General features: G+C 39.6%; 1 protein-coding gene across 1 annotated transcript in view; it reads right to left on the bottom strand.

Annotated features, from left to right (window-relative positions):
• LOC132823692 (PH domain leucine-rich repeat-containing protein phosphatase 2-like) overlaps nt 1–19,224 on the bottom strand; it is a 141,748-nt gene that overhangs the window by 58,453 nt on the left and 64,071 nt on the right. Inside the window, exons 4-6 of the mRNA XM_060837659.1 lie at nt 16,990–17,180; nt 3,968–4,093; nt 1,151–1,299 (exon numbers count right to left, since the gene is read on the bottom strand). Of these exons, the coding sequence (XP_060693642.1) occupies nt 1,151–1,299; nt 3,968–4,093; nt 16,990–17,180 (466 nt within the window). The remainder of the gene's footprint in view (nt 1–1,150; nt 1,300–3,967; nt 4,094–16,989; nt 17,181–19,224) is intronic.

The following is a 19,224-nucleotide window of genomic DNA, read 5'->3' as shown; positions in this document are numbered from 1 at the left end:
TGAACAACTTCATATTTTCCCACATTACATTCTATCTGCATGCTCTTGCCCATTCTCCAAGCCTGTCCAAATCCTCCTGAAACCACTGTACATCTTCCTCATAAGACACATTTCCACTTAGCTTTTTGTGTTTGCCACAAGTTTGAAAATATTACTCCAAGTAATTGGTTTATATTGTGAACAGCTGAGGTGTAAGTATGAATTCCTGCAGTATCCCATTAGTTACAACCTGCCAATACTGGAGTGACCCACCTTATTCTCTTTTTCTGTCTGTAAACGAATCATTAATCCATGCCAGCATATTAAGGCATGTGGGATAAGAGGTAATCTTTCTAACCAGCCTCCTGTAGGGGAGTTTAGCAAAAACCTTCTGAAAATCAATGTAAACTACATCTATCAGCTTTCCTTTATCAATTTTGATGGGAACATCTTCAAAAATGTCAAGTTTTGTCAAATGCAATTTCCCATTTGCAAATCCACGTTGGTAGATAATGCTCTGATGCAGCAGAGCCAAGTGTTTCTAGCATTTTTCTCATTACTGGTATAAGGCTAGCAGGTCTGCGATTCCCTGTTTACCATTTCCTCCCTTCTTAAATCATGAGTAACATTTGCTACCTTCCAACCCATAGTAATTATTCTAGAATCTGGAGCATTTTGGAAGATAATTATGAATGGATTCAGTATTTCTATAGCCACCCCAACATTCTGCAATGAAGACCATCAGATCCAGGGATTTATGAACATTCAGCCCTATTAATTTCTCCAGTGAAATCTTCTTACAAAAAGCAATTTCCTTCAATTCCTCATTTTCCCCGTGCTACCTGGATGTCTAGTTCTGGTAGCATTCCAGCATCTTTCTCAATGAGTATACTTCAAAATATGTGTCTTTTTAAAATTCCCAAATTATGAAAAATAACTGTGATTTAGACTAGTTTTTTCAATTGTATTTGCTTATTTTTAGTGCGAACATTTAACTATGTATCAGTCTTCAGATAGGATAGTGCAGTAGGTTAATTCATATATTACTATTTTAACAGCATTGACTAGGTTTCATCATTTCACCCACAGGTGCAAGATATTAAGAATAGGAGAGAAACGTGGAACAACTGAAGTGTGGAACAAATGGAAAGCACTCAAGTATATCAAATACCTGTTAAGATTGCAGAGTCCAGCATCTGCCTGCATAAAATTATGCCGTAGATTGAGATGTGTGATATCTTGACTGAAAAACAAATACTCAGGAAGTTCTTCTAGGCTATAACATGACAGATCAACTGTACCAATTCTCTGAGAGACAACCTGCAAATAAGCCAAGTGTTAATTTGTTGACACCGGTTATTGTAAAGAGGCTAACTAAAATAGCAAGTTGTATGTATACTGCAGTTAAGATAAAAACATTTGCTGGCCTAAAAAATAAATCAGATGGTAAGGGTCTTCATAGATTTAAAGTGTAAAAATTTCATGTAAAATCTAATGTAAGTTATAACTTTCCATTCCGTCTTGTCAAATGCTGAAAGATATCCACAGCCCTCTGGTAACTTGACTAAGTGACCATTCCCTTTGTGTAAATAGAGTTATTAGTTTACACAAAGCTGTTATTATACTTTACAGTTGAATAGAGTCCAATTTTGCCTTCACAGATGTCCAAACACAATTTCAACATTACTCAGTGACTTGGAACCATAGGTATTATACATTGATTTGAAAGTTGCAGCAACAAAAACCTCAATCATGTCTAGATCCAATATCATCACAGAACTACTACACTGTAGGAGGAAGCCATCTGGCCCAATTTGTCTGCCCTGGCTTTCCATGCAGATGAAGGGATGCATAACAGACCAAAGTCAGAGGAATGCAAAGAGTTGTAGGACTATAGAGATTGAGACATATAGCAGGTGGATACAGTGGACTACCTGACCAGAGATAAAGAATCAGTCTTCCTGACATTTAACTATAGAAAATTGTACATCAGCGGCAACTATAGCTCAGACAAAGTCTGACAAGAGTGAAAGGGTTAAGAAACTTGGTTTTTGTCAATGTTCCACATGTAGTACCCAATTGCATGGCTTTGGAAGTTGTCTCCCAGGGACTAAATGTGGATAGAGCACAAGGATCAGAGGAGGAAGCAGACGTCAATGATCTTTAAAATCACAAAGAGGCTAAGGAAAAAAGAAGAGGGATAACACACATCCTCTCAGCCACAGACATAAAATGAGACTTTCATGATGGCTATTTCATGCTGTAGCAGGAGTAGAAACCTAACTCAACAAGTAATAGTGAGTACAGACATTGCATGTATCAGAAGTAATGAGTAGATGAACAGCAAAGCACTAGCCAGATAGCATGCAATTGTAAGCACTGTTTCTTTCACAAAACAGCTAAAATTGTATGACATTTGAGCACTTGAGACAGTATACTAAGTTTGAAACTAGTACAATGAAGAAGCTACTGCTTGAACAATAAAAATTCAATTCAAATCAGCAAGGCATTTTCCCCAACAGAGACATCAGACAACTATTCCAATTAGAAGTCTACTCCTAGTCAATCATTCTCATGGGAGTGGACAAAGTTCACTGAATTCAAGTTTACTAGGATTTTATATGGATACCACACTCAGACAGATCATACCTTGGTGTTGAGGGCAGGCAATCTCATATTTTCAATTTAACTGTTACCTACATTTGAACCACAATGTGGGTTTCTTTGAAGACTTTTAATTTTTAGCCCTTTATTGACATTTTTCTTCCAAAAGGTCTGGAGCTGGGTAGCCCTGCCAGAACCTAAGTTGAGCATCATTGAGGAGGTCACTGTTGCTGTTTAATATTACTGGTGGCAATCTCTTAAATCACTTTATTGACAATCTAGAATTGACTGTAGAATAATAACTGGCCAGATTAGATTTTTCGCCCACAAACAAATTATTGCTGTTAAAGCAATTCCACAACAAAAGATGAGTAAACATTAATTTGAACAAAGAATTGGAAGGGAAGCTACAAATGTTGGGAAAAAAAGCTGAAGACTAATGACAGTTTAAAGGCATCAATATTACTGCATGCAACAGCTTCAGAGAAATAAAAGCTATTTGATATTCTGTTTAATTAATTTTCTGATTGTTTCCAACATTCAGAAAATAGGAAAGCTAAAGCAATACCAAATTCTTCGCAACAAAAAGCAAAGTCTGCAGAGATAATTGCTTTTAAAAATAATAAATGAAGGTTTCCAGCCACAAATTCAACTACAATTAGCAGTTTCTACCAATATAAAAATTAAGGTACGTGGTAGACTATGCTAGCCCAGAAGATGCCCATTGTTTTGGTCACATAAATCTTGACCATGATTCATAATGGTACCATATAAAATAATAAAAAAAACTAGCAAGCATAAGCAATATGCTTACCAACTCATTGTTACCAAATTAATTGCTTAATTTAGCAATTATCTTGGGTTCAGTTTAAACAATATGACTTGAGTCAAGCTCCTGACAACAAAAGGACGCAGAGAAAATTAATGTTTATTCCAAGACAAAATAGAATTGGCAATGACATTAAAGATTGATCTTCAAAATGGCAAAGTGACACAAGTGCCAAAATTAACCAATCTAAATCAAAACAAATGTGCCATGGAATTCGTAGAGTCAATAAAGGGATAAAAATTAGAAGTCTTCAAAAGTGAAATGTTAAAAGCTATATTGACTGAAACAGTAGTAATTCAATGTAATTATTTCCCATTTATTCAACATCTAAATTCTAGAAATTTGATTGTCAAATACATTAGCCTTCACCCATTTAAAGTCAAAAATAAATATGCTTTCCTTACTGGCAAAATAGGTTTATGTAAAGAAACATGATTTAAAACCTTCCAATTGCTATAGTTAACTCAAAGTTGTTTTATTATATTAATCCCAAAAAAATACTCAATATCATGTAAAACATAATTGGAAATAATAACAGTTGCCATAATACAGCACCTTGGAAGCTTGTCTGAGCCACCGTAGGTATTCTGGGTATGAATCAAAGATGACATAGTATGTTTGCCCTTGTTGCCCAGCAGAGCTGAACATAAGGCAGTATTGTCTTCTCTTTACTTCTTCCACCTATAAAGAGAGAAAAACTTTAACATATTTTTTTAAAAATCTAGTATGTGACATTTAACATGTCAGTTCTTTAAAATTAAGAAAAAATAGAAATACATCCAGCAAAGGACAGAGAACAAATTGTGTTTTTCTGATCTGTGTGGCCAAGTTACAAACAGATTTACTCAGCTGAACCACCAGGGAAAACCAGTATGTTTTTTTCCAAATTTCAAATAGCGGCATGTTATTTCCAAATGTTCAAAGCATAAATAGCATGCTTAAATGTGACCATCAAGTAATGGTCCTAGAATCGTGCAAATAATTTGCCTCCACATTTACTCTTAAAATTCAGCTAAATGATGTACATTTGCTTTTGCTCACAGATATTCCACTCACTCTCCATTCATAGCAACATTAGAAACAGGTGCAAGAATAGACAATATATTTCAAACTTATTTTTTTAAAAGCATGGCTAATCTGATCATGGTCTCAACTTTAATTTTTCACCCTCATCATATTTCTTGGTCCGAAGCAGCCAAAGAACCAAAAAAACCCTGCATAGGCCCCAGCTATGCCTGTCTTTTTGTCAGCTACGTAGAACAGTCCATCTTCCAGAGTTACACCGGTACCATACCCTATCTCTTCTTCCGCTACGCTGATGTCTGCATCAGCACCACCTTATGCTCCCACAAGTCAGTCAAACAGTTCATCAACTTCACCAAGACATTCCACCCTGACCTTAAATTCACCTGGACCATCTCTGACACCTCCCTCCCCTTCCTAGACCTCTCCATCTCCATCCACGAGGACCAACTCAACACTGACTTTTTTTTGTTTACAAACCCACCGACTCCCACATCTACCTAGATTACACCTGCTCCCACCTACCTCCTGCAAAAATGCTATCCCATATTCCCAATTCCTCCACCTTTGCAGCATCTGCTCCCAGGAGGACCAGTTCCACCACAAAACACACCAGATGGCATTTTTTTTTAAAAGACCGAAATTTCCCCTCCCATGTGGTTGAAGATGCCCTCCAACTCATCTCATCCATGACCTGCACTTCCACCCTCAAACCCCACCTCTCCAATCGCAACAAGGATAGAAACCCCCTGGTCCTCGCCTTCCACGCCACCAACTTCCGCATAAACCGCATCATCTACCAACATTTCTGCCACCTACAAATGGACTCCACCTCTAGGGATATAGGGGTGAGGAGGGAACTATCGGATTTCCACAAAGACTGTTCTCTCCATGACTACCTGGTTAGGTCCATGCCCCTTAACAAGCCACTATCCCCTCCTGGCACAGCAGGAATTGCAAAGCCCATGCCCACACCTTCCCCCCTTACCTCTGTCCAAGGTGCCAAAAGAGCCTTCCACATCCATCAAAGTTCCACACATCATAGTCATAGAGATGTACAGCATGGAAACAGATCCTTCACAGTCCAACTCATCCATGCCGACCAGATATCCTAACCCAATCTAATTCCACCTGCCAGTACCCGGCCCATGTCCCTCCAAACCCTTCCTATTCATATGCCCATCGAAATGCCTTTTAAATGTTGCAATTGTACCAGCCTCCACCACTTCCTCTGGCAGCTCATTCCATACTTTATTCCTGATGAAGGGCTTATGCTCGAAACGTTGAATTCTCTATTCCTGAGATGCTGCCTAACCTGCTGTGCTTTGACCAGCAACACATTTGCAGCTGTGATCTCCAGCATCTGCAGACCTCATTTTTTACATACACGTACTACCCTTTGCATATAAAAGCTGCCCCTGAGGTTTCTTTTACATCTTGCCCCTCTCACCCTAAACATATAACCTCTAGTTCTGGACTCCCCCACTCCAGGTAAAAGGCTTTGCCTATTTATCCTATCCATGCACCTAATTTTATAAACCTCTAATAAGGTCACCCCTCAGCCTCCGACGCTCCAATGAAAACAGCCCCAGCCTGTTCAGCCTCTCCCTGTAGCTCAAATCCTCCAATTCTGGCAACATCCTTGTAAATCTTTTCTGAACCCTTTCAAGTTTCACAACATCTTTCTGACAGGAAGGAGATCAGAATTGCATGCAGTAGCCAAACCAATGTCCTGTACAGCCTCAACATTATTTCCCAACTCTTGTACTCAATACTCTGACCAATAAAGGAAAGCATACCAAATGTCTTCTTCACTATCCTATCTTCCTGCGACTCTACTTTCAAGGAGCTATAAACCTGCTTTGCAAGGTTGCTTTGTTCAGCAACATTCCCTAGGAGCTTGCTATTAAGTGTATAAGTCCTATTATGATTTGTATTCCCAATATGCAGCACTTCACGTTTACCTGAATTAAACTCTTCTTATCCTTCTAAATTCTGTGTACTCAGCCCATAATAGGGCAACTGTTGCATTTTTGAAAAAATTTGATGAACCTTTGCAGTAGTGCCTCCAATGCTAGCATATGCTTCCCTAAATATGGACACTAAAACTGGGCACAATATACCAGGTACAGTCTCCCCAAGATTGTACAGGAAATATTTGTTTTGAGTTTCCCTTTTAAATCTTTCACTTTAAAATTATTTATTTTGCGTCATTCTTCATTTAAAATGCCATTCCCAGTTTTAACATCCCTTACTTTCTGGTTGTATCATTGAGCCTCTCACATCACATCACTGCAAATTTTAAGGAGGATGCAATCTGCTTCATCAGCAAGACCTCCAGATTGTACTCCTGGGATTGGTGCCATTGTGTGTGAGCCTGCAGTTGAAGATCGTAATAGTTTTCAAAACAGTCCTCCGCTCAGTAGCTGAAGTAAACTTTATATTAAATCTTTTTAAAAACATTTTCTGCTGTAAATACCTGAACTAGTAAAGAAACTGCTGTGGACTTAGTTTTCTAAAAGTATTCTTTGCTGAACTGTACCTGTACATTAAGTTGAGAGAGACTTCTCTGCAATGAGGTCTGCTTTCTTTACTTAGCCTTGTACTGCATTGTATATTATTTTGGACAAAATATGGAGTGTGACATATTTATAGGATTATATTTTAACTTTTACACCAGCTTTTCTAGGCAAAAATTGAACTTGGGAACATAATTCTGGCTTTACATTGCAAAATGACTTTATGGTTTCCCATAGGAATCAAAGTTACAATTTTCTGGAATTCAACTCTGATTTTAAATTTGGAATCTTTGTACAACTGTAACAACTGTCTTAATTCTTATATTCCAATCACCTTGTACTAAAAGGTCAACATGGCATTTGCCTTCCTAATTACTTGCTGTGCCTGCATTCTGCGTTATACAAGTACTCCCAAGACATACTCAACATCAACATTATAAGTTTCACTTCTCTTAAAAATATTTGTAGGCTGGGTTTGTTGGACAACTGATTTGCAATGCAATGATGCCAACATTGGGCTCAATTTACAATGAAAGATTCAACCTTCTCAACATTTCCCCTAACCAAAGTGTGGTGACCCTCAGATTAACCCAGTCACCTCTCCCTGATGAGAGCGCACCTCTGTAGTCTGGTCAGACTATCGTGAACTTTATTTGAATCATCACTTCACATTAATGACATTTTGCTGGTTAGTTCACCACTGAATTAATTCAACACCATGAAGTCGCTGCTCAAGAATATGTTAATAATGTGTTAATTTAACACATTAGCTAATGAAATTTCTGCCATAAATTCCACAGTTAATAGTACGGAGTCATTCCTTCATTTTTCAGTGTAGAAATTTTTGTAACTGAAATTAAAGTTTAAAAACTTGTTAATTTTCCATAAGATAGCAATGGCCTAATTTACCAGGCAGCAGCAGCAGCAGCAATGACCAGCAAATTGCCACTGCACTCAAAAGGTAACTCAAATTCAATGCTGCTGCACCTTTCTGCCAGTAACTTCTCATCCAGTTAAAGAAGAAATGTGCAACCAGCTTTATCCTGTAGAATTCTGCTGGGGCAGAGAAAAGTTGCTAAAAGACCAGACACACCCCATTTTATAGCACTGCCTGTTTTATGGCAAGTTTAAAGGTCCAGTCTTTGAATGTTAATGAACAGGTAAGTCATGAGAGGGTGTGTGTGTGTGTACGCACGTGCGTGTACAGGAAAGCTGTTGAATGGTTAAGATGTGCGAGTGAGGCAGATAAATAGTTACAATGTGATTAGAAAGCCAGGAAAACTCTTGTTCTCCTCAAAACAGTATGATGTTGAGATGTTATGCTAACTTTACAGAACAAACAGGGCCTTGGTTTGATATCACAGCTGAAAGAAAAATCAGATATTTTAGGACTTCACACTGCATCTTAAGTGCCAGCTGAAATTAAATGCTCAAGTCTTTGAAGTGAAACTTGAACTTCTGACCATATGATTCAGAAGTGAATGCTCTGCAACCTGAAGTTTGAATGACAATCGTAAAACTTGCCCCACATTATCTCAACAAATACCCCTAGGTCAGGTACGCCACAATTGGCTGGAAGCACAGCTTTCAAACTCTGTTCTAATAACATTTACTCACCTCAGCTGATTTACAAATCATTACCATACAGTGGGAGGCAATGGGACTATCCCAGCTTTCTGTAGAGTTATCCATTCAGTTCCAGTTCCCTGTTTTATCCCCATTGCCCTGCAAGTTTATTTCTCTGATGACAATCCAAATTGCTCTTGAATCAATCATCTCAGCATCCAACACCCTGAGAATGCCTGTTCTAAGTTCAACATTCACTGTATAAATAAATTTATTCCTCTTATCACATTTGAATCACATGCCAAGAGCCTAACATTTGGGTTTCGTAGACCTTTTACCAGTTACTAATGGAAACAATTTCTCGTCACTTTCCTTTTCTAAATTTATTCAAGTATTGTTCACTCTATATTCCCTTATTCAATCTCTTTTGCTCTACAGAGATCACTACCAGATTCTCCAGCCTTAACCTTGGGGTTAAACTCTCTCATTTCCGGAATCATTTTGACAAATCTCTTATTGTGCTCAAGGGCTTTCACCCTGATGACAAGAACTGGATGTCAAACTAGTTGTGGTCTATCTAGAGTTTTATAAAGGCTCAGCATAACTTCTTTGCTTTTGTACTCAACTACTCTATTTATGAAGCCTAAATCTCACATGATTTCTGAACTACTCCAACATATAATACCACATTTAAAAGTTCTAAGCACGTGAATCCCCAGGTGTTTATGTACCTCCATGTTAAGGGATCAAAGCCAGATAGTGAAATAACCAAGTCATTTTTTTGTTAGTAGGTGTATTCACAGGATATACCAGTTTCTGCTAACTAACATCACAACACCTCAGCTGACCCTTGTTATATGTGCTCTCAGAAATATTTTCTAATCAACCTGTTCAGAAATGTTATGACACAACCCTGGACCAGGTGGGCCTTGAAACTGGCTCACGTAGGGACACCAACTCTGCACCAGAAGAGCCCTTTGTATTCTCAGAGATAGCTTTCAGAGCAGGTGGGACTTGAACCCAGAACTTCTGAATGCCCTCTACTACCTTTGTCATCAATTTTGAACCTTTGTAGTGACTGAGTCGCTTCCTCTGTCAACATGAACTGGGAAGTATCTACTTGCATTAAAGGCAGGTGCAAAATATTCATTTAATACCTAAGGTATGCCCACTGCTACTGTGTGTAAATCTCCTTTTTGGTCTCTAAATGACCTTACTCTTCCTTTTACTACTCCATTACTATTTATGGACTTTTAGAAGATGTTACAATTTCCATCATGTTCATTGTTAGTCTTTTTACGCATTCCTTTCTGCTTCGCTTATTTGCATTTTCATTATTCTTCTGAACATTTTGCAGCATGGTTCTCAATTTTATTCTCTACTGACACCGGTCATAAGCACATATTTTCTTTATTTTAATCTCTTTTTCATCCAGACACTTATCTTGATTGCAATCATATTCCTTTTTGAGAAAATATTCCTTGACTATATACAAACCACGAATTCTTTGAAGGTAACCCATTGTTTAGCTACGTTTTTCCATCAAACTTCAGTTCATGGGTTAACTCCAGGAAGGGTAAGAGAGGTCGGCACCAAGGGAAGGAGTCTTCTGTGGATATACCCATTTCAAACAGGTATGCTGTTTTGGAAAATGTAGGGGGTGATGGATTCTCAGGGGAACGTAGCACGAACAGCCAACAGTTTCTGGTATTAAGACTGGCTCTATTGCAACGAGGGGTATGTTGGCTTCCAATAGATCAATTGTGTTAGGAGATTCTGTAGTCTGAGGTACAGGCAGACGTTCTGTGGGGCCCAGCAGAGAAAAAGCAGAATGGTGTGTTGCTTCCCTGGTGTTAGGATCAAGGATGTCTCAGAGAGGGTGCAGAATGTTCTCACGGGGGAGAGGGGCCAGCAAGAGGCCATTGTCCACATTGGAACCAACAATATAGGAAGGGAAAAGGTCGAGATTCTGAAGGGAGATTAGAGAGAGTTAGGCAGAAATTTTTAAAAAAAAGGGGTCCTCAAGGATAGTAATATCTGGATTACTCCCAGTGCTATGAGCTAGTGAGCTGCAAATGTGTTGCTGGTCAAAGCACAGCAGGTTAGGCAGCATCTCAGGAATAGAGAATTCGACGTTTCGAGCATAAGCCCTTCATCAGGAACTGATGAAGGGCTTATGCTCGAAACGTCGAATTCTCTATTCCTGAGATGCTGCCTAACCTGCTGTGCTTTGACCAGCAACACATTTGCAGCTGTGATCTCCAGCATCTGCAGACCTCATTTTTTACTATGAGCTAGTGAGGGCAGGATTAGGAGGATAGAGCAAATGAATGCATGGCTGAGGAGCTGATGTATGGGAGAAGGATTCACATTTTTGGATCATTGGAATCTCATTTGGGGTAGAAGTGACCCGTACAAGAAGGATGGATTGCACCTGAATTGGAAGGGGACTAATATACTGCCAGGGAAATTTGCTAGAATTACTTGGCAGGATTTAAACTAGTAGATTAGATTTGATTAGATTAGACTTAGTGTGGAAACAGGCCCTTCGGCCCAACAAGTCCACACCGACCCGCCGAAGCACAACCCACCCATACCCCTACATTTACCCCTTACCTAACACTACGGGCAATTTAGCATGGCCAATTCACCTGACCCGCACATCTTTGGACTGTGGGAGGAAACCGGAGCACCCGGAGGAAACCCACGCAGACACGGGGAGAACGTGCAAACTCCACACAGTCAGTCGCCTGAGTCGGGAATTGAACCCGGGTCTCAGGCGCTGTGAGGCAGCAGTGCTAACCACTGTGCCACCCACTAAAAAGTGGCGGGGGGGGTGGGGGTGTGTGTGTGTGTGTGTGTGTGTGTGTGTGTGTGTAACCCAGGGAGATAGAGGGGAAAGAGATTAATCTGAGACTGGTACAGTTGAGAACAGAAGTGAATCAAACAAACAGTCAGGGCAGGCAGGGACAAGGTATGACTAATAAATTAAATTGCATTTATTTCAATGCAAGGGGCCTAACAGGGAAGGCAGATGAACTCAGGGCATGGTTAGGAACATGGGACTGGGATATCATAGCAAATACAGAAATATGGCTCACGGATGGGCAGGACTGGCAGCTTAATGTTCCAGGATACAAATGCTAGAGGAAGGATAGAAAGGGAGGCGAGAGAGGAAGGGCAGTGGCATTTTTGATAATGGATAGCATTACAGCTGTGCTGAGGGAGGATATTCCTGGAAATACATCCAGGGAAGTTATTTGGGTGGAACTGAGAAATAAGAAAGGGATGATCACATTATAGACCCCCTAATAGTCAGAGGGAAATTGAGAAACAAACTTGTAAGGAGATCCCAGCTATCTTTAAGAATAATAGGGTAGTTATGGTCAGGGATTTTAACTTTCCAAACATTGACTGGGGCTGCCATAGTATTAAGGGTTTAGATGGAGAGGAATTTCTTAAGTGCGTACAAGACAATTTTCTGATTTAGTATGTGGATGTTACCTATTAGAGAAGGTGCAAAACTTGACCTACTCTTGGGAAATAAGGCAGGGCAGGTGACTGAGGTGTCAGTGGGGGAGCATTTTGGGGCCAGCGACCATAATTCTATTTGTTTTAAGAGAATAATGGAAAAGGATAGACCAGATCTAAAAGTTGAAGTTCTAAATTGGAGAAAGGGAAATTTTGACGGTATTAGGCAAGAACTTTCAAAAGCTGATTGGAGGCAGATGATCGCAGGTAAAGGAATGGCTGGAAAACGGGAAGCCTTCAGAAATGTGACAACAAGAATCCAGAGAAAGTATGTTCCTGTCAGGGTGAAAGGGAAGGTTGGTAGGTATAGGGAATGCTGGATGACTAAAGACATTGAGGTTTTGGTTAAGAAAAAGAAGGAAGCATATGTCAGGTGTAGACAGGGTAGAACGAGTGAATCCTGAGAAGAGTATAAAGGCAGTAGGAGTATACGTAAGAGGGAAATCAGGAGGGCAAAAAGGAGACATGAGATAGCATTGGCAAACAGAATTAAGGAGAATCCAAAAGGTTTTTACAAATATATTAAAGGACAAAAGGGTAACTAGGGAGAGAATAGGGCCCCTCAAAGATCAGCAAGGCAGCCTTTGTGTGGAGCCACAGGAAATGGGGGAGATACGAAATGAATATTTTGCATCAGTATTTATTGTGGAAAAGGATATGGAAGATATAGACTGTAGGGAAATAGATGATAACATCTTGCAAAATGTCCGGATTACAGAGGAGGATGTGCTGGATGTCTTGAAACAGGTAAAGGTGGATAAATCCCCAGGACCTGATCGGGTGTACCCGAGAACTCTGTGGGAAGCTAGGGAAGTGATTGCTGTGTCTCTTGCTGAGAAATTTGTGTCATCGATAGTCACAGGTGAGCTGCTGGAAGACTGGAGGTTGGCAAACATGGTGCCACTGTTTAAAAAGGGCGGTAAAGATAAGCCACGGAACCAAAAATTGGGGGGGTGGCAGTGGGCAAGTTGTTGGAGCAAATCCTGAGGGACAGGATGTACATATATTTGGAAATGCAAGGACTGATTAGGAATAGTCAACATGGCTTTGTACGTGGAAAATCATGTCTCACAAACTTGATTGAGTTTTTTGAAGAAGTAACAAAGTGGATTGATGAGGGCAGAGTGGTAGATGAGATCTATATGGACTTCAATAAGGCGTCCAACAAGGTTCCTCATGGGAGACTGATTAGCAAAGTTAGATCTCATGGAATAAAGGAAGAACTAGCCATTTAGATACAGAATTGGCTCAAAGGTAGAAGACAGAGGGTAATGGTAGAGGGCTGTTTTTCAGACTGGAGGCCTGTGACCAGTGGAGTGCCACAAGGATCAGTGCTGGGTCCTCTACTTTTTGTCATTTACATAAATGATTTGGATGAGAGTATAAGAGGTACAGTTAGTAAGTTTGCACATAAAGCAAAAATTGGAGGTATAGTGGACAGCGAAGAGGGTTACCTCAGATTACAACAGGATCTGGACTAGATGGGCCAATGGGCTGAGAAGTGGCAGATGGAGTTTAATTCAGATAAATGCGAGATGCTGCATTTTGGGAAAGCAAATCTTAGCAGGTCTTATACACTTAATGGTAAGGTCCTAGGGAGTGTTGCTGAACAAAGAGACCTTACAGTGCAGGTTCATAGCTCCTTGAAAGTGGAGTCGCACGTAGATAGGGTAGTGAAGGCAGCGTTCGGTATGCTTTCCTTTATTGGTCAGAGTATTGAGTACAGGAGTTGGGAAATAATGTTGAGGCTGTACAGGACATTGGAATATTGCATGCAATTCTGGTCTCCTTCCTATCGGAAAGATGTTGTGAAACTTGAAAGGGTTCAGAAAAGATTTACAAGGATGTTGCCAGGGTTGGAGGATTTGAGCTATAGGCGGAGCCTGAACAGGCTAGGGCTGTTTTCCCTGGAGCGTCGAAGGCTGAGGGGTGACCTTATAGAGGTTTACAAAATTATGAAGGGCATGGATAGGATAAATAGACGAAGTCTTTTCCCTGGGGTCGGGGAGTCCAGAACTAGATGGCAGAGGCTTAGGGTGAGAGGGGAAAGATATAAAAGAGACCGAAGGGACAACTTTTTCAAGCAGAGCGTGATACTTGTATGGAATGAGCTGGCAGAAGTGGTGGAGGCTGGTACAACTGCAACATTTAAGAGGCATTTGGATGGGTATATAAATAGGAAGGGTTTGGAGGGATACGGGCCGGGTGCTGGCAGGTGGGACTAGATTGGGTTGGGATATCTGGTCGGCATGGACAGGTTGGACCGAAGGGTCTGGTTCCATGCTGTACATCTCTATGACTCCTGTCTACCTGGCCCAGCTCCATTCTTGCCCCAGTGAAATTGGATTTTCCTCAATTAATTGTTCTTACTCTGATTGTCCATTATCCTTTTCAATCATCATCCTAAAACTTAATGATAGAGTGATTAATATTCCCCAAATGTCCCCCACAACTGACATTGATCAATTTGGCTCTTCTCAATCCCAATAATCAGGCCCAGCATGCCTTGTTTCTTATTGGGTTATACATATACTGATGTAGGAATTTTTCCAGAATACAAATTTAAGAACATTTGCTCCTCTCTGCCCTTAACGCAACTCATCCATGCTGACCAGATATTCTAACCTAATCTAGTCCCATTTGTCGGTACTTGGCGCATATCCCTATGAACCCGTCCTACTCATATACCCATCCAGATGCCTTTTAAATGCTGCAATTGTACCAGTTTCCACCAATTCCTCTGGCAGCTCATTCCATACATGCACCACCCTTTGTGTGAAAAAGTTGCCCCTTAGGTCCCTTTTAAATCTTTCCTCTTTTGTTCTGGACTCTCCCCACCCCAGGGAAAACACCTTATCCATGCCCCTCATGATTTTATAAACCTCTATAACCCTGCCCTTCTTTCAGCCCAATCCCTGTTATCGACACAACATTATATTTACATATTACATGTATTCACATATAAACAATGTGACCCTGATTTAGAAAGAGTTGAGTTCTCCCCTACTCCAATTCTATCTAATCAACTTCTTCCCCAATAGTTTGTGCTCTCTTATATTACATTTTAATATTCTCACCTGGTTCCCATATTCCTGCAGAGTTAGTTTACAGCTTTCCTAACAATACGAGAAAAACACTGCTCTAATCCCATTAAAGTAAGCCCTCTTCCAATTTGGAAATCCTAATTTAAGTTATTCCTTGCTCTTTTCTGTTACTAATGCAACAGCGTGATTATTATTACACGATGCTCTCCTCCAGATATTTGGACAAACTGACTTCTCATTCCGAAGTGCCAAATTCAGCAATGCCTTGTATTTAGTTGGACTGACAACATAGTAAAGGGTGTTCTCCTGAATGTATTTCAGAAATTCAACCCTTCCTTTCTCATTTGTGGTAACATAACTATCAATATTTAGATAACTGAGGCTCCCAATAGCAACACAGTATAGGCTTGTCATTACTTCCCTGCAGATTTAATCCTCTCTCCTGCTTACTCATTCATTATTTGGAGGCCACCAAATACTCCTCAGTAGTGTTACATCCTTTATGCTTCTAATCCTAATCAAATGGATTCTGTCCTTGCATCCTTAAAGACTTCCTTCTCTTACCAATATTACAGGATCTTCCATAGTTTCTATTATCTAATTCCTCTTGTTATCTTCTCTATCGTCTCTGAACACTTTGCAAAAGAGCTAGGAAGGAAGTTAAGAAGTTGGACATTAAAAGTTATAATCTCTGGATTACTTGTCGTACCACATGCCAGCAAGACTGGAAATAGGAAGATCAATGCATGGTTTGAGTCATTATACAGAAGGATATGTCTTTGATTAAAAGGTAGGCTTAAGACTTTTCACATATTAAGACCAGTCAGGAAGCACCTATTCAAAAAGGAATTATTTACATTTCGGCCGATCTGCGACCTCATGGGAAGGTTTTAAACTAAGCCAGGAGTGTGGTGGGCATCAGCTTTTGGAAGTAAAAGACAAGATTGTGTATGAAGATGCAAAAGTGTTGGACAATGCAAGAGAGGTTAGTCATACCACATTAGATAGGAACAGACCAAGTAGTATTAATAAATGGTACAAAGACAGGTTCAAAGTGTATAAATGTTAAGTCACAATGTGTGATGAACAAGGCTGTCGAGATACAAGTGCAAACTGTTGTGTGGGAATATGATATAGTGACAATAATTGAAATCAGGCTAAAATGGTGAAGTTTGGGGGCACTTCTGGCTCATTCCCTTACCCCTACGAAATATTCTGCATCCTCTCCATGGCATACTTCACATGAAAAACACTAAGCCCAAGATCAAGCAGCTGGTGACACTTCCTATACATCTTGGCTATAAGGCATGTGAAGTGCGTTCAAATTTCCACACAAATACAGGGCAAGAACTTACATAACTAAGCAGGGTGAACACAATGCTTTGTATTTTCATTAGAAGTATAGTCAGCATAACTTAAAAGAAGAAGGATTAAGACCGACAGTCAGACATTCTGCAAAGTCAATCAAAAATGCCATCCTATTGTCACTAGAGTTTAAGATTGTATATTAGTGTAAAGGACACATCAGACAACAGAGTACACATGCCAAATGCATTGCTGAAATTACTAACTGCAGTCTTTCATGGGTGAAAGGAAAAGGATTGAGCCTGATACAAACTTGGTTTTGTCCTCCTCTTAACCCGACACCTATTGTTTCTAAAACCTAATTTAATGTTCAACATTTTATTCGTAACCAGCTCAAGGAGTACTAAACACACTGTGTTCATAATAATGAATTCAACTGTCACTTCTCCTGCACCCTCATTGAATGATATGCTTACCATAACAGAACTATTTATAAACACCACATAACTGTACAGGAAGTGTCATAAAGCCTGACCTGAGGCACAGAAAACTGTACAATACCAGCATCAAAATAAACATGGTTTCTCACCTTGCCTCCAGTAAGAGGAAGAACGTGCATTTTTCCCATCTGGCACTCCTTCACTGAAGACACAATTAAGCAGGTACCACAGAGAATGACTTGACGTTCCGACCACTTGTGTAACTGAGTCTTGCCTTTCCGAACACTAAATACACCAGAAAGAAGGATCCGATCTAACTGTTCTATGCTGCTTGGTTTCCCTGTGGAGGCAACAGAAAAACCTGACAAAATTATGAAGTAAACAGCCATATTTTTAAAAATGTAGAACATTCAACTCAATAGTAAAGCAATTATAATGCAAGTCCTAACTAATGGCACATCGAACTCATCACTTCATTTTGCAATTAGATTCAATAAACCTCCTTAAAAATATTGAATTGTAGATATTCAGTGATTTGAAACACTACTCAGGAGGTAATTTTAAAGATGATGAAAATTCTGGAAGTCTAAAATGAAACAAGCAAATTCACTAATATTTAATCACAAACCAAAAATATTAACCTCTGTCTTTATACTTAATCTATTTTGTTATAGAAAACTATTCAAACTATCCATTAGCAGTATTCGCATGAGTTATAGAATATTGTGGATTATTTGAGAATAGAATGTATAAACTCGGCTGACTCTTCAAAGTCAGTAAGCATTAGTGAAGGTTTATCTGGAAAGGAACCAAGCCTGCAGCAGTACTCCACATGGATCCCCAAAATAAACATCCCACCTTTTCCCCTCTCCAGATCATAATCCAATCCTCAGCCTATGTCAGCATGTCTACAGTGAGACAAAGTTGATAAGGTCCCAATAAAGAAAATGTCAGCACATTTGATTAATCCTGCACCAGGCCTGATGTAATCTGATAAAGCCGAAGAATGGACTCACTTCAACTGTGATGGTAGGAAACTCAAGTGTTTTACAGCCTGGGTAAAATTTGTGATGATGCTGCCCCTTTAACCAGGTTATTTTGCCCTTGGTTTTTCTCAAGGGGTTATAAAACCAGAGATGCAGATATGTCTGAACTGGCTACTCAAATAACTGCGAACAGATACAGCCTAACTCAACAATCAGAGGAGGCCTTCAGGGATTTTTTTTAAAGAAACAGTTGTACAATAAAAGGGGAGTGGCCAGTTCTCCCAGCTCAGGGATTTTTCTAGTTTTAACTGAAGATCCCAAGAAGCTGTTAGGGGAAAAGGTTCCCTGATTCAGAGGTTTTCTGGATGATTTTCTAACATCTCTCCTAAAAGAACCTGTGTTTGAATTTACCTTTTTGCTAAGGGGTGCGTTTATGGGATATTGCAGGAAATCCGAACAGCTCCTTGTTAAGTTGTGGGGGCTAATGTATCGGTTGGGCTTTCAAATAGTTATTATACTAAATTGTGTTTTCTTTTGTTTACGTTTCATTTGGTAGTCTGTAAATAAATTGTTTGGTTTAAAACTGACTGGTTTGACCAGTTGCATCACTCCTGGAATATCCATCATACATCTGCATAAAGCAACAAGTTGGGTCGAAGCTATCTTCTTAAAATGCCTGAGGGTAGAAGAAGTGACTTTTGTAAAGCCCCGAAAGATGAACAAGTTAAAACTGGAATTGGCAGTCAAGCTTAATTTGGAACTGCCTCCTTCTGTGAGGAAAGGAGGGGCAATTTCAGCAATAGCTCAGCCCTTAAACTTGCGAGACGCCATCAGAATCTTTGGAGATGGCTAAAATTCAATTGAAAATAAGCTGCTTGAGTTAGAAGCAAACAAAAAAAAGAGAAGAAATGAAACCATTTTAATTACAATTAAAAGCAGAGGAAATTCAAAAAGATAGAAAGAGAGAACAAAGGGAAAAAAGAGAGAAAGGGAAAAATAGAGAAGAAAGGAAGAAAGACAGAGTTTGAACATCAGAAATCGGTACTTAGATTTAGATAGGGGAGTTCAAAAATTCACTTCGTGAAGTACTGAAAACTTATGTGGAAGAGCAGGAAGTTAAAACAGCAAGATCAGTAGGTGAAATGGCTGACAATTATGAGTTGGTTCATAAATCAAAGTTTGGCTCCCAAGATTAATTTCAATCCATTAGGGATAGAAATTGGGGAAAAAAAAGAGAAATCCTCACTTGGTAAGAAAAAAGTAGATCTCAGTGAAGATCATAAGGGTAACTTACCACAGGGTAAAAAGGAAACTCTGTGGGAAAAGAGAAGTTAAAAAGCTCCGGTGTTTTCACTGTAATAAAATAAGCCACGTGAAATCAGTGTTGGTGGGTGAGGA

Source organism: Hemiscyllium ocellatum, chromosome 17 (assembly GCF_020745735.1).
Source record: "Hemiscyllium ocellatum isolate sHemOce1 chromosome 17, sHemOce1.pat.X.cur, whole genome shotgun sequence".
In the NCBI taxonomy this organism is placed as follows: domain Eukaryota; kingdom Metazoa; phylum Chordata; class Chondrichthyes; order Orectolobiformes; family Hemiscylliidae; genus Hemiscyllium; species Hemiscyllium ocellatum.
Note: the sequence above shows the minus strand (reverse complement) of the source record. Positions and strands in the feature narration are given on the sequence as shown.